A 14,275-nucleotide genomic window follows, 5' to 3' on the forward strand; every position below is an offset into this window, starting at 1 on the left:
GATTTTCTGCCCTGCAACTCCTCAGAAACTGTGCTTTCTCACTTTACAGCTATGAGACTTCTGAAATAAGGATTTCAAAAGTCAATCCAGATGTTACAGAGAAAGAACAAGGAAGGAAGGGGAATTCTCTGGTGCTTCCGGAAAATGGATGGGATTGCTTGTCTCTATTCTTTCTAAAGTAACATGCTTTATGGATTTGGGGCAGCCACAAAAATCACTTCTTATTCATTTTTCCCATTTCTCTCTCTCTCTCTCTCTCTCTCGCTCTCTCGCTCTCTCTCTCACTCTCTCGCTCTCTCTCTCGCTCTCTCCACTTTCCTCTTGCAGGTAGCACATTAAAATTTCTGAATTATATCTATAAATTATGATTTGAAAACTTTAAACACAAGCCAGAACAACAAAATCATTGAATGCATATGAATATCAAGATTTTAATTTTTGAATATCTTTGTGTGTACATCAGTATTTTCAGGCTATGAAATTCAAAGATAACATTTACTTCAATATAATTAACACCTAAAGTTTAGGCAACTTTAACAAGTTGTACAAAACAACATGCTTACAATAGAATTTGAATATTTAAAGCAAACTTCCTAAAATAGAATTCTCTGGAGTGAAATCCTTCCAACCAGTCTACATTGTAAAATACATATTTCGAAAGAACAAAGATTAAGTTCCCAAATGCTTATCTTCTATTTCAAATTTCTCTAGCCCTAAAAAATTACAAAAAGCAAAAAATTGCCAAAAGAATAGTTGACAGAAATAAGTGCACAGCTACAGAAAAATTGGCAATGAGATGTTTTGAATAAAAATGTACTAGAAAATAAATACATCAGATCTTATAAATTCAGTGATGTTGTTTCATACTATGATATACACAAGAAAAAAAGACCTACAAAGTTGTACTATTACAGAAATTCTTTTAATAGTTTTCCATTATTACCTGCCTGTTTTTGTTGACAACATTTACTGTGATTCATCCATACACTCTCCTGATCTAACCACTAATCAACTGTGGATGTGATCTACAAAACAATAAGTGGAACTGAATAAATGGTCCATGCATACATGTGCTCAGTGTGTGACATCTGCAAGAAAGAAGCAAGATGACTCCTGTTGTTTCCCTTAGTCAACAGCATATAGAGCAATAGGTTGGAATTTTGGATTTGATGACTGTAAGGCTAGCCTATCAATAGGAAAAAAAAATAGCACCATTAGTACTAAGCAGAGTTAACCTAGTATGTAAGACATTTGCAATATACCCCAATAGTTAAAACTCAACTCAGAACAAATAAAAAAGAATAAGAACAAATTTATAGAATAAAATTTTAAAAAATACAAATAAACATTATTTAACATTTTTGAGTATTAAAAGAAGGAAACAGACTCAAATTTAAATTTAGCTTTTCCTATTCACTTTCCTGTCAAATCTGGACTAATTATTTTTCCATCTCATTCCTTGATCTTTCAAGGATGATATCAGCAAAAGCAACCTCAGTTAGTGGTTAAGATTAAATGAGTTTACACAAATTGACATGCTTAATTGAAACTACTTTATACAAAACCATTAAGATAATTTTTTAAAAGATTAAATGAGTTAATGCCTAAAGAGTATTGAACAAAATATGTTACAAAACTTTTATGTATTCAATAAAAAGTAAAAATGGGAATTTGTAAAAATTTATGCCCTCGCAAGAAAAATGAACATATTCCTCACAAAAAAATTAAATCAGACTAAAAATAGACAGATTTCAATAAAGGCAGGTAAAGGTGAGTAACAAGAAAGTGATTCTGTTATCAATATTTTCATTAGGACTTCAGGCTATCATATTACATGGGAGCCTTCAGAAATGAGTATCATTACTAACATTGAAAAAATTAATATGTATCTTTCAAGTTCTTATAAAAGAAAATGGCATTTATTAAACTTCTGAAGGAATACAAAGTAACAAAAGACAGCAGCATAATAATTAAGTCAATGTAATTTCAATAAAGATATCTATTGCATTGACATCAATTATAACTAAAATATTCTGAGACGTAATCATGAAAGAAAATAAGTCTGAAGAAAATAGATAATACTTAAAATAGAAATTTTAAAAAGTGCTTCCATAAGCAACATTCAAAGCTAATAAGACTATGTGGCAATGCAGAGGAACCTACTCTATCCATGTCTTGGACTGGGCAAGTACACCCTCTATATTCAGTTATGAATCTTAATGTGGTCTTTCTAAAATGTATTACATACCAACTCACTCTTACCCCTTGCCCCCAACATATGGGCATCCATAAAAATATAACAGGAAGATGAAAAACACTGCCCTGGGGCGGGAAGGCTCACATTAAGCAGCTATCCTCATTATTTAGCATCTGTTTCCTTCCACTTCACAGGGAAGGAAAGGACAGATTTCCTTTTACAGTAAGTACTTACCAGCAAGCCCTTCAACTCTGCTAAGGGCCACTGGACAGCTAGGGTTAGGTGGGCGCATTTCAAGTATTATGTGAATACTCATTCTTTGCCTTGGGCATAAACCCCACAGAGACTTTCCTTGTCTAGCAGGATCAGGGATTAATTTCTTCGTTATTCTACATGTTTACCACAGAAACTATAAAAATTATTGAAATTAGGTAAATTATATAATTTAGACAACATCATTTTAGAATTATATATCATCATACCAATTGGCTTGCAAGCAATTCTTTCAGAAACTATCTAAAATGAAACTAAGTTCTGCTGGGCACCGGAGCTCACATGTATCATCCTAGCTGTTCGGGAGGCTGAGCTCTGGGGATGGTAGTTTGATGCCAGCCCAGGCAGGAAAGTCCGTCAGACTCTTCTCTCCAGTTAACCACCAGAAAACCAGAAGTGGCACTGTGGCTCAAAGTGGTAGAGCACTAGCCTAGAGCAAAAGAGCTCAGGAACAACACCCATGCCCTGAGTTCAAGCCAACCCCTATGTTTGGCAAAGTGAGGAAAATTACATGTAATTCTATCATCTGATAAGATAATATCCATAAGAATATGAAAATGTTTGTAAAACTATGAATCTGAAAACTCCTCTCAATAGTAATGAAATGTCACACATTCTTACACCCTGAAAAGTTAGAAGAACAATGGAAATGTTTCAGAGTATGGCTCAAGTAGTAGTGCACATGTCTAACAAACAAAAAACCCAGAGCTCAAACCCTAGTATACTCCTGAAACAATAAATAAAAAAGTGAACTTCCCCTTAAAAATTAAGAGGAAGAAATGTATTTTGGTGAGTGCTCTAAATGAATCCTTTTGTTTTTGCCCTTAACTTTCCAGTGGTCAAAACAAAACCTCTAGAATAGTTTAGAGAAAATCTAAGGCTCTTCCATAATGCTACACAGCAAGCACAGGAAAAGTGTATACACCTGTATTTACCAGCTCTGTTTTTAAGAACTGTGACCTCAGCAAGACAGAAGCCCTGAGCTCTAAAGCTAAAAATAACTCACCTTCATGGGTTACATGCAGCTGTAATGAGATAATATATGCAAATATATGGCCAGTTTATTCTAGCACTACACGCAAAGAGACAAAAAAACCCACAAAAGTCCCACACATTCTACTTACATTTCCACCATGCTGTTCCAGTTTCTGTAGTGCGCTAGTGATGGGCTCCTTGAACTTCTTATCCATTAGTCTCTTGGAAAGCTTTTGAAGTGAAGTCGGGCAAAGAAGTTGAAAAGATTGGAAGAAGTAACAATGTTTATCATAAACAGAAGTAAACTTTATGAGTAACTCTTAATATAAGGGCTTGAGAATTCTTTTATGCAGCATCATTAACATTTCCATATGATATACATTTGTTTAAAAATAAATTTATATTACTTCAAGTATTACAATATCTACTAGAGTATGACACAGAGAATAAATTTCTTATGAAAAGGCATACTTTCTATTTTTTAATATACAAGCACACTTGGAGGGCTACAATAGAAAGCTATACCTCTAAAATATAACGATGAGAATGAAAAACAGAGAAAAGTATGGCTTGGATAACATATAACTATGTAAGATAGCATATAAGCACTGCTTCCTATTCAGAGCCATTCCACATAGGTATAATAACACTACACTGTTAATTAATTTGTATTCATTAAGCTTCTGCTTACTTTTTATTATAAGCCTAAATTCTGCTCTTATAAGCATTTATGATTTAAAAAAAACATAGTAAGTAGTTTTCAGGACAGCTTAATGATTAATTGGAAGACATTAAGTTATGAAGACACAAAGACTCCACCATGTTCTAATCTCTATAGTACTTACGCTCGTCAGCAGGTGCTTCAGATGGTCATTAAGAGAAGGACCAACTACGACACTTAACTGTACCAGGGCACTCAACCCTCTCCCAAACACTTCATCATCTGAATGGACCTGTGGGGATGGTTGGGGGGGCGGGGGGAATGGGTAAGAGAGAAGAGGAAGAAAGGACAATCAAGTATTTAAAATAAGAACATAATCACTAAATACCAAAATTTTAAAAATAACTTTCACTGTAGGACAGCCACAAACAAAAAACTAATTTTCATCTTGTTTTTGTTTTCAAACTTTCATCCTTACAAAAGCATTAATTAGAATATACCAAGCATACAAAACAAATAATAAAAATAAAAATAAAACCTTGATACTTACTGATTCTTCTAATTACTCAAAATAGGTGTGGCCTTACTCTACACATAGACCAAAATCACAAGGACAGGACTATTTTGCATATAACTGTGTGTGTGATGGGATATTCTGCTTTATATCTCCCCTGTATTTTAAGATAAAGAAGTGCAATGAGATAAATGACATACCAGCGCCGCCTTTAGCACAGGAATCAGTCTAGGCAGCAAAGGTACAGCCTTTTCAGGAGCACCTTTAACTAAAAGTAACTCTCTAAAGCCCTCCTTGGACACAAAGGTGTAAGGATGCTTTGTTTCTCTCAGACCCTGCCAAAGACAACACACATAAAAAAAAAAATCAGGATTCGTGGCTATTTTATCATAACAATAACAGAAAAGCTAAATCTTCGTTAGCCTAAGTGAAAAATCAAAGTTTAATTATTGCTCATCATGATGTATAATTCCAACAATTATAATTTTAATTATACCAAGAAACTGTAGAATGAAAAGATATATGTAATATAGGAGGGATCGTCCTCAAAAAGACAAAGAAAAACAATAAAAATAGAAAAAGGAAAAGGATAGGGAAAAGGGAAGGAGAGGCAAGTAGGAAGTAAGGAAAAAGAAGAGGAAAAAAGAGGAGAAAGAATTGGTACATAAAAAGACAAAGAAGTATAGTTTTGTGTAACTCCTGAACACTGCTTGAAAGCACATTAGTCTGGACTACACAAGTGTAGCCACTCTTTCAGGGGTTCTCACTACTAGATCATTACAGCCATTCTTCAGTTTAAGTAGGACCTAAAATGTATTTCATTTCTCACTAAACCTGTCACTCTAAATGTATTGCAAGAGTAGAGAGCAGTTTTCTGGTTTAACCAATCACTATGTGTCAAGATTTGGAACATGGGTCCTGTGGTATCAGGAGAACCTATCTATATCCTGTTCATTTTCTAGATGGACAATCTAGTCAAAAACTAAAGTGGGTTTCAGTAGTGGATTTTCTGAACTACTTTTCTTCTGTTAAAAGAGTAGAAAGGTAAAATGCTACCTAATTCAGCCTAATTCCTAATACAACAGTAGTGCTGGGTTGCAGATAAAGATGGCAGAGTCTTGGCTTCAAGTGAATGAGCAAGTAGCTACAAATTTAAATGTAAAATAACTGGATAATGCATTTCTCCTCTGTGATCCTAAAAGTAGGAATAAAATTTAGAGAAGATATTGCTGGTTCACTGGAAGCTAAGACTCTGCAACTTTTTCCTGATCTTTTTGTTAAATTACATGAAGGAAAAACTCTCTGGAAAGACTGCCACCATGATATGGTACTGAAAACATATGAGTAGAACATAGAACTGCACATGTAGGAATATAGTATCAATTTCCTAAGAAAAGTATTACATTAACTGCTCGTAGAGAAACAAGACACTTATTAGGATATCATTTGTCCTGATTCTGCTGTTTTCCTAATTAGTACCAAAAATAATTTTCCTTATGTAATCTCCTTACAATAATTTCAATAATAAATTATGATTGCTTCATCCTTTATCCACAAATCCTTGTTAGCCTAAGTCAATGTTTATAAAACTGGTTCATCAATTTCTAATCAATACAGGACAATCTTAAGTACTTCTTAAGGGTGTAAAGTTTTAACACTACTGTCCCATTCTGTTTTTCTTTTTCCTCACCTTTGGCAGTACTGGGCATATTGAATTCAGGGCCTCATGCTGCTGAGCACACTACCATTTGTGCTACTTACCTCTTCAACCTCTTTTTGTTTTGGTTATTCTGAAGGAAGGATTCTGCTTTACGCCTTAGCTGGCTTGGGTGTGGGCCTCCATCCTGTCCCTGTGACACTGGGGATGACAGGCACTCAGCCATATGCTGATTTCCTGGTAGCTGGGATAACAGTTACATACCATCACATCCCACCATGGGCTGAGATGGTGTCTATCAAACTTGTATGCCCAGGCTGACCTTACATTCAATATGGCCATCCCTCCTTCCCAAGTAACGAGGATACTGGCCTGAACCACCAGTATATCAAAAGTACATAATAAGATTTACATTTGAGCTACAAAATAATGTTTAATATTATATTAAATAGGAGTATTTTCATGAACAGTCAGGAGAAATCCTTTGTTTACCTCAGCTAAAGTAATAAGAAGAGGGTCAAATGGAAGAATTTCAGGAGAGCATTCCCACTGTAATCTGTGCTTTACTGAACCATGGACCAATCTACAATACAAAAATCGGTCAAAGACAAAAGTCACAATTATACAGTAAGCAGGAATCTTAGCATATGCATACTCTTCAGAGGGTAGCCACATTAGGATTATTTTGTAACATGGGAATATCATAATTTTAAAAGAGAATCCAAGAATATTTTACAAAGCAATGTCTACAGTCCTACAAAGTCCTACTCTTTCAGTGAAATGGTTTAGAAACTCTATATTTATTAAAAGTATAGTCACATACTAATTCATTAGTTTATTCTTTTGTGTGGATGCTGGGGCTTGCACTCAGGGCCTGGGCACAGTCCTTGAGCTTTTGTTCTCCAGTCTAGTACTCTACCACTTTGAGATGCAGTGCATTTCTGGCTTTTTTTGTTTTTTTGGAGGCGGGGGTAGATAATTGGAGATAAGTCTCATAAATTTTCCCTCCTGCCCAGGCTGGCTTTGAACCACAATCCTCAGATCTCAACCTCTTAAGTATCTAGGATTACAGAAGTGAGCCATCAACACCTGGATCACTGTTATGTTTTAAACCGAATTACAGCAAAATAGGTAACCTTAAGAAAAAATACTAACAAAATGCAGTAATTACAGAGTACTGTTTTATAAACAACACTGCTGCTTTTCACAAAGATCACTGAAATGTAACACTGAGGAGGAACCAGGCAACACACCTGCTTAAGGAGAAAACTGAGGCTCAGAAGGTAGAGAGGCTCCTTCAGGAGCTATAAAAATGAAGTGTGCCTTTATTTTTGTTGGTTGTGGGGCTTGAACTGTGGGCCTGGGCACTGTCCCAGAGTTCTTTAGCTCAAGGCTAGCGCTCTACCACTTGAGCCACAGTGCCACTTCCAGGAACTACAAAAATGGATTCAAGACCCTGGATTAGGGTCTTTACTGCCTAATTACTTTAAAAAAATTGGAGCCATAAGGAATAAATAATGTAATTATCCTTTCTATAATGTGAATAAAAATTTTCATTGTTTCAAACAGGCTAACACTAGTCATACTATAAAAAAAGGTAAAAAGACTTGATCTAAAAGGGACAAAAATACTCAACAGTACTTACAGCTTCACCAACAAGACAGGACTTTTTAAATTTTCAACTTGAGGAAGTTTATGAATGCTTGAATTGATTGTTTTAAAAAGTGGATCATTTAATTTCTTAAATTATTTGGTAATTTACCACAGGTCTCAGTAAGTACATTTGGGGATTAAAATGGTTTTCTTCATCAGTGTCCAGGGATCTATACCAAGCCAACAGTGAAGAAAATAAGTCACCTTTATTTCAACTTAGCAGAACTTCCAACACATTTTCACTGAATACTGTATTGATTTTGCTCAATTACTGTGAATAATATGGTCAGTTATAAATTGTATTGATTTTACCTGCAAGGAATACCTCCCTTAGAATAAATAGCTGCAAATGCAGAAGGAGCTCGTGACTGTTCACCAAACTGAAATAAGAAATAGAAATACTACAATTACCTCCACATTGCAATAGCTAATCAATTTTAACTGTGTGGACATTAGAGGCAGTCACCCTGTCAAATCAAAACTCTGGTATTACCAACAGCATTCCCGCTCAGCAACATGACAGAAAAATTGTCAAACCTCCAGACTAACAAGATTCCAACCAAGTGGTGTGCAATTCTGCATCTTTTTTAAACTTCTAACTTATTTCAGAAGGCCTTACATATGGCTGAAAACATGAAGACTGAATGGCTTACATATGGCTGAAAACATGAATACTTTCTCGCTTACTCTGCTGGCTGAGTGGAGAAGAGGAAAGTGTTGTGGTTTTCCCCACTAACTTATTTCCTACTTGCTCTCAGTCAAACAGAGATAGTGTAGAGGGTTAAAAAAAATTTCTTGAAATTCAAAGGGAATACCAAATTTGAGAGACACAGGGTAAAAAAAGAGAAATAACTACAAAAGCAATACTTGCAAAACTGTTTGGTGTAAGTGAACTGAACACCTGGGGGGGGAGGGAAAGGGGGAGAGGGAGGGAGGCATGAGGGACAAGGCAACAAACAGTACAAGAAATGTATCCAATGCCCAACGTATGATACTGTAACCTCTCTGTACATCAGTTTGATAATAAAAATTTGAGAAAAAAAAATTTCTTATTTTTCCAAACTAGTTGTATGCTTCTATGGAATGAGAATCAAATATGAGGCAAAAGTCTCCCATGCATAAACTAATTCTATATCTAATTTCAATGGCAATTTAAGAGATAGTCACAACAAATTAAACAATCACATTACAAATAATTTCAACATAATTGATCAGAGATTTAAATAGAATTCAAGAACACAAGTATTTTACCAGATGGAATTTTCAATGTAATTATATGACGTGATGGTGTCTAAATTACAAAAATCAGAGTAGCTTAAAGATGTAACTTTTTTCTAAATCATCTGTAGAAGTTTAAGAATATACTTAGATTATATAAGTTTTCAAATGATTTCTAAAATTACAGTACGCCCACACAAATCATATATTTTTCGCACTCAGTTTTGACAAACACAGTCAAAAAAATAATAAACAAAATAAATTTCAAACAAAACATTTTAAATTCCTGTGTGTAGGTTACAGTCTCAGTTGACGGAGAGAACTCAGTCAGTTGGACTTAAATTGTCATTTCATCTGCTGTATGTTTCCCTGCTCTTATTTTTGTGTGTGGGGGGGAAAATAGGTGCCCAAGGTAAATGGTGCAGTAATCCTTGTAAGACAAAAAAGGACCTGCAACGTGCCTAAATTGTAAGTGATCCGGTGAGTTTTTCAGATTTGTTAAAGGCCATTTCATCTTTAATGAAATTGGACAGCGTTACAGGATGAAGAACAAGCATGATGTGCATATGGGAGTATGGAGGGACAAGGTGCAGCGATTAACCATTTCTGGTATGTTTATCTACAAACATTAATGAATAAACTTCATTTAGCATATTCTACTTGCCAGCAGAGTCAATCAAGAGCCTCAGTCACCTTCACAATGACAGATGAAATCCCCGTTTTCTAGCACTATCTAGTTTGAGCATTGCCATACATTTAGTGCTGTGATGTAAGCTCTGGATAATGCACTGATATACACTATGGAAGCACGGATATCATGCAGTAACAATAGAATACAAGTTTATTCACTGATATTAGGAAGTCAAACAGCATACAATTTTTTAAAAGCTGTTGCATAATTTATTATATCTCCATGATACGCATCAAAATGAGACTGAAAGACCACAGAAGCAGTAACTAGTTGAAAATAGTAACAGGACACTAGGAGCAGTATTCAGAATGGTTCAGGAGTAACAGGCTAAATACCTATCACCATTATAAATCTGAGTTAAGGCTCTGTACTTACAGGATTAATTGTTTTAGGGTTAAGTTTATCGCTTGGTCGAGGATGAACTTTTCGCGTGCACTCTGGAGAGCTGGTGGAGGAGGAGGATTTGCTTTGCTGAACTGTAGTCTTGTGTTTTATTTGTGTACCCGTGGATGTCCTTTGATCAAAATTACCTAGAAAAGGCAGCATCAACAGAAAAAAGTGAACACAATAAAGTTCACCTACAATCTATATGGAACACAGAACATTTCATGAGAAACCTTGACCTCTTCATGTAAAAAAGCAAAGCTCTGTACCTGTTACTCTGTTTTTCAACTGTACACCTGCAGGGCAATCTGATTTCTGCATTTCTTCCCTTTCACTCCTGTAGTTAAAGGAAACTTGATTTCAAAATGTGTTTATCCCTAACAACATGAATAGCGTAAGAATACAAAAGATGACACAAAATACAAAAAAAAAAATTCCAGTATGGAGCCAAATACCTGAAAAGCCTAATGACAAAATAAGAAATTACACCCACTTCAATAGTTTCAGTAACATTGAAATAAAAACTACAGGACAATGCAGTTTTACTAATGTATAATTATATAATAGAATATATGACCACTGTTTTTAATTTACAGCTTCCAAGGAGTGAAAACATGTACAAAAATTTGTCAAATTTTGAATTGTCAAAATATACTCAGATACAACACTGGTCATATTATCAAATATATACTGATTTTTGGTGAGGGGTGGCTGGGACAACTCGTACCTTCTCCACTTTCTCTGGTCTCTATTTCCTAAACTCTAATTGCTAATTTTGATATATCACCTAATGCATTACAAGTTCAGTCAACAGAACTAGAAGTAAGGCTGCCACCAATTCTCTGGCCAGACTAAGCGAGGATCACATGTCTCCTTTCAACCCTAGAGTTGTGAGGAACATGGGAGGGAAGCATATTTGGAGCTTACATCTGGGTTTGCATCTCAGCTTTGGCAATTACACATTTGATGAATTTCAGCAGATTTAACCTCCCCAAACCTTGCCTTCATGATCTATTAAAACAAACACAACCTTTCAAGGATGCTATGGAGAATATATCAGATTATACATAAAGTTGCTTACCCAATAAATGTTCACTTCTCTTTCCAGTTCCCTCATTTTTACTAACTGAAGTGCCTAAGTGAATCCTTTAAGATCTCCTGCTTAATCCAACTTCAACTTATCTAAAGTTGAACATCTACAAAGAATTCACATACACATACTGGTACTTTGAGGCTGAGCTCCATGCCTAACTCTCCTGCCACCTTTCCTAATCTTAGTGATTTCAGTTTTCCATACTGCTTCCTTCTTCATATTTGATTCCTAGGTACTTCTATCACTTTATGGGTAGTGCACTTTATAGTTTACGACTTTGTCAATATATACAACCGTTGTCAAACCACACAGTGCAAACTCTTCCTTTAGGGACACACAAGTTCCTCTCTACTTCCAAATGACAACTTTTTTTTTTTTTTTTTTTTTTTTTTTGGCCAGTCCTGGGGCTTGGACTCAGGGCCTGAGCACTGTCCCTGGCTTCTTCCCGCTCAAGGCTAGCACTCCGCCACTTGAGCCACAGCACCACTTCTGGCTGTTTTCGGTATATGTGGTGCTGGGGAATTGAACCCAGGGCCTCATGTATAGGAGGCAAGCACTCTTGCCATTAGGCCATATCCTCAGTCCCACAAATGACAACTTTTCAACTATGTGATGATGCTGATAATTGAGGATGTTGACTCCTTAGGTTCATCTGATTCAAGTAAACATGATACTCACATAAATGCATTTACCTGACAACTAGAAATCTCAAAAATAGAAAGCTCTGTGAAAGAAAATTCAACCTGCTGGGATAATGATTCATAACTATAATCCTTTTCACAATCAGTAGGTTGGACTGAAAAGGGTACATGATGATTTTATGTGGTTATTCACTTTTATGTTTGTCATAGACATCTTAGTGTGTATCATTCAGCTCTGGCCACTGTTAAGTCACCATCAAAAGAAATTGAGCCTAAACTGGAGGATTTTAAGTTGATTTAACCCAAGGTGTAAGCCAGATGTTTCAAAGACAAGAAACATTTAGTTGCATTGACCACGGATATCTGACAGATATCTATCAAGAAAAAAAAAAAAGCATTTATCCTACTTTGTGTGTGTGTGTAGTGACTGCAAAGGGGGAGTGACAGGGGAAAAATTAATAGATAAGGAATGCATTGTTATAAATATTATCTAGATCACCCTTTATTCCATTTCTACGAAATAACATGAGGGTACTACATAGGCACTAGAATCCACACGGTGGACCACCCATGTTATGTCATAATAGGTCATAAACAGGACAAGCTAGGGCTGAACCACTTTGCCCCTAAGTTTCCCTGTGTCGATGCCAGAGAATCGTATTTTCTGTAATCATGCTTTGTTTTTTTTTGACAACTCAGATGCCCTACTTCTTCCCCTACATGCAATTTCTTTCTTCGCCTAATTTTTTAAAAACAACTACTAACTCTGAGGGGGCGGAGCCCGTCTGTTTTTCCTTTTTCCTACACCCTAACCTACCTAAAAGAAATCCCAGAAGCTTTACCAAAGAAGTCCTGCTCCATTTCTAAAACCCCTTCGGGTATGAAAGGCAGGGACGGGACTCCAAGATTCTACTCAATCCAAATTGCTTCTGACCACAAAGTAAATGCAAAAAAAGTTCAGTCCTCTATCCATCCACGTTCCCTAAAATCCACCCCTTTCCCCGCCCCCTTCTCAGCTTCTAGACAGTCTAAGGTCAGCTCACGGCCAGTAAAAAATAAATAAAATAAAATAAAGAAGACACGTATAAAATAATTAAGAAAAATATAGAGGTACAAGGGGCAGAGGGTAGAGGGATGGTGGGTGTAAACAAGGCCTGGGGAGAAGCTCCCGCCACCCCAGGCCAGGCCTGGCCCGGGAAGGGAGCTCCCGCCAAACCCGAGTCCAGTCCCCAGCAGGCCCCGTGCGTTCTCCTGGTTCCAGAACTCCACGGTCCTTAGCAACCGGGGTGGCGGCCCTAGCAACAGAGCAGCTAGGAGGCCGGCGGGTCTCCCGCACCCCGGATCTACAGCTCGGGGGACCCGTCCCGATACCACACCTCTCCCGCCGCGATGCGTGCACCGCGGCTACCGCCCGGTTCTCTCTCCACCAACAGCCACAACTAAGCCCTCCGACATCTAAGTTGCCGGGCTTTACGGGGCCGGCGGCGCACCCGGCGCTCCGCAGTGACGTCAGCGGCGTGCTGCGTCCTCCCGACCAATGACAGCTAAGGAGCGGCAGCCCTGCCGGAAGTGATCGTTGCCATGGCAGCCAGCCAGGGAGGGAATCAAAGGACAGGTCAGGCGTTTGCAGCGCCCTCTCCAGGACAACGGGACTCATGACAGATAATCTTCTAGAAATTGGAGTTCACTGGCTTCCATTGCCAATCCCTTCCTCTCTGCGGTCCTGGCGTCTTAACTCTTACTTTCTCTGGAACACTCAAGTGTCCTCCAACCTTCTACCCTAAGAGTGGAGGATTGTGAAGGCTCCCTACAATCACTTGCTGGCTCAGATGGGGAGTTTGTTAGTTTCCTGCCCTGTCTACCTGATTCATTAAACCCTGCTGTGGAAGTTCCTTTCCTGTCATATTTTACTAGTCCACATGCTATTGCATTAAGCTGCATAGTGCATCCCTATTTTCATGGTGAATATATATTATGTTGCCCTTCATATTGTTTTAATGAAATTAATGCAAGAAGGCCTTGCAATCCCACCAGCAACCATTTGGACTGTCTTAATAAAAAGACTATAAAAGACTTTGAGACCTGTCCACTGCCCTCTAGTCTTTTTTTTTTGGGGGGGGGGGGGGAGGAGGCGAGGGGAGTATTCTAGGCAGTCTAAGCCTTCACTTTCTGCTTAAGTGACATATGTAATTGACCTCCAGTCTGTTTAGTATTGCATTCCCTGTAGCTCTATTCTTGCTGTCACTCCGGAAGCAGCTTAAGGTGGGTTTCTTCGGGTTAAAGGTTGTATCATTATTCTTTTTGTTTCTCGAGATAGA

The 14,275-nt window shown here is 37.3% G+C and overlaps 1 protein-coding gene across 2 annotated transcripts; it reads right to left on the reverse strand.

Moving 5' to 3' along the window:
* Positions 1–412: 412 nt before the first annotated feature.
* Positions 413–13,444, reverse strand: Pacrgl (parkin coregulated like). 2 transcript variants are annotated; one of them, XM_048364615.1, is made up of 9 exons: positions 13,334–13,427; positions 10,493–10,560; positions 10,215–10,369; positions 8,243–8,310; positions 6,770–6,860; positions 4,821–4,955; positions 4,291–4,398; positions 3,595–3,675; positions 413–1,186 (listed from the first exon to the last, which is right to left on the reverse strand). In XM_048364615.1, exons 2-9 carry the CDS (start codon positions 10,542–10,544, stop codon positions 1,130–1,132), a joined length of 747 nt encoding a protein of 248 aa, XP_048220572.1. In that variant the 5' UTR covers positions 10,545–10,560; positions 13,334–13,427; the 3' UTR covers positions 413–1,129. The 2 variants fall into 2 exon arrangements, with proteins under 2 accessions (XP_048220572.1, XP_048220571.1); XM_048364614.1 differs by lacking the exon at positions 413–1,186 and having other exon boundaries at positions 3,234–3,675; positions 13,334–13,444.
* Between the last annotated feature and the right edge of the window lie 831 nt (positions 13,445–14,275).

Source organism: Perognathus longimembris, chromosome 16 (genome assembly GCF_023159225.1).
Source record: "Perognathus longimembris pacificus isolate PPM17 chromosome 16, ASM2315922v1, whole genome shotgun sequence".
NCBI lineage: Eukaryota > Metazoa > Chordata > Mammalia > Rodentia > Heteromyidae > Perognathus > Perognathus longimembris.

Coding starts and splice junctions, on each gene's coding strand:
- Pacrgl (XM_048364614.1), bottom strand. CDS start 10,544: ATGCAGAAATCAGATTGCCCTGCAGGTGTACAGTTGAAAAACAGAGTA. Junction 6,861..8,242: donor AAGGGAGGTATTCCTTGCAG/GTAAAATCAATA, acceptor TTTGTATTGTAG/ATTGGTCCATGGTTCAGTAA. Junction 3,676..4,290: donor TGAAGCACCTGCTGACGAGC/GTAAGTACTATA, acceptor TCACTTCAAAAG/CTTTCCAAGAGACTAATGGA.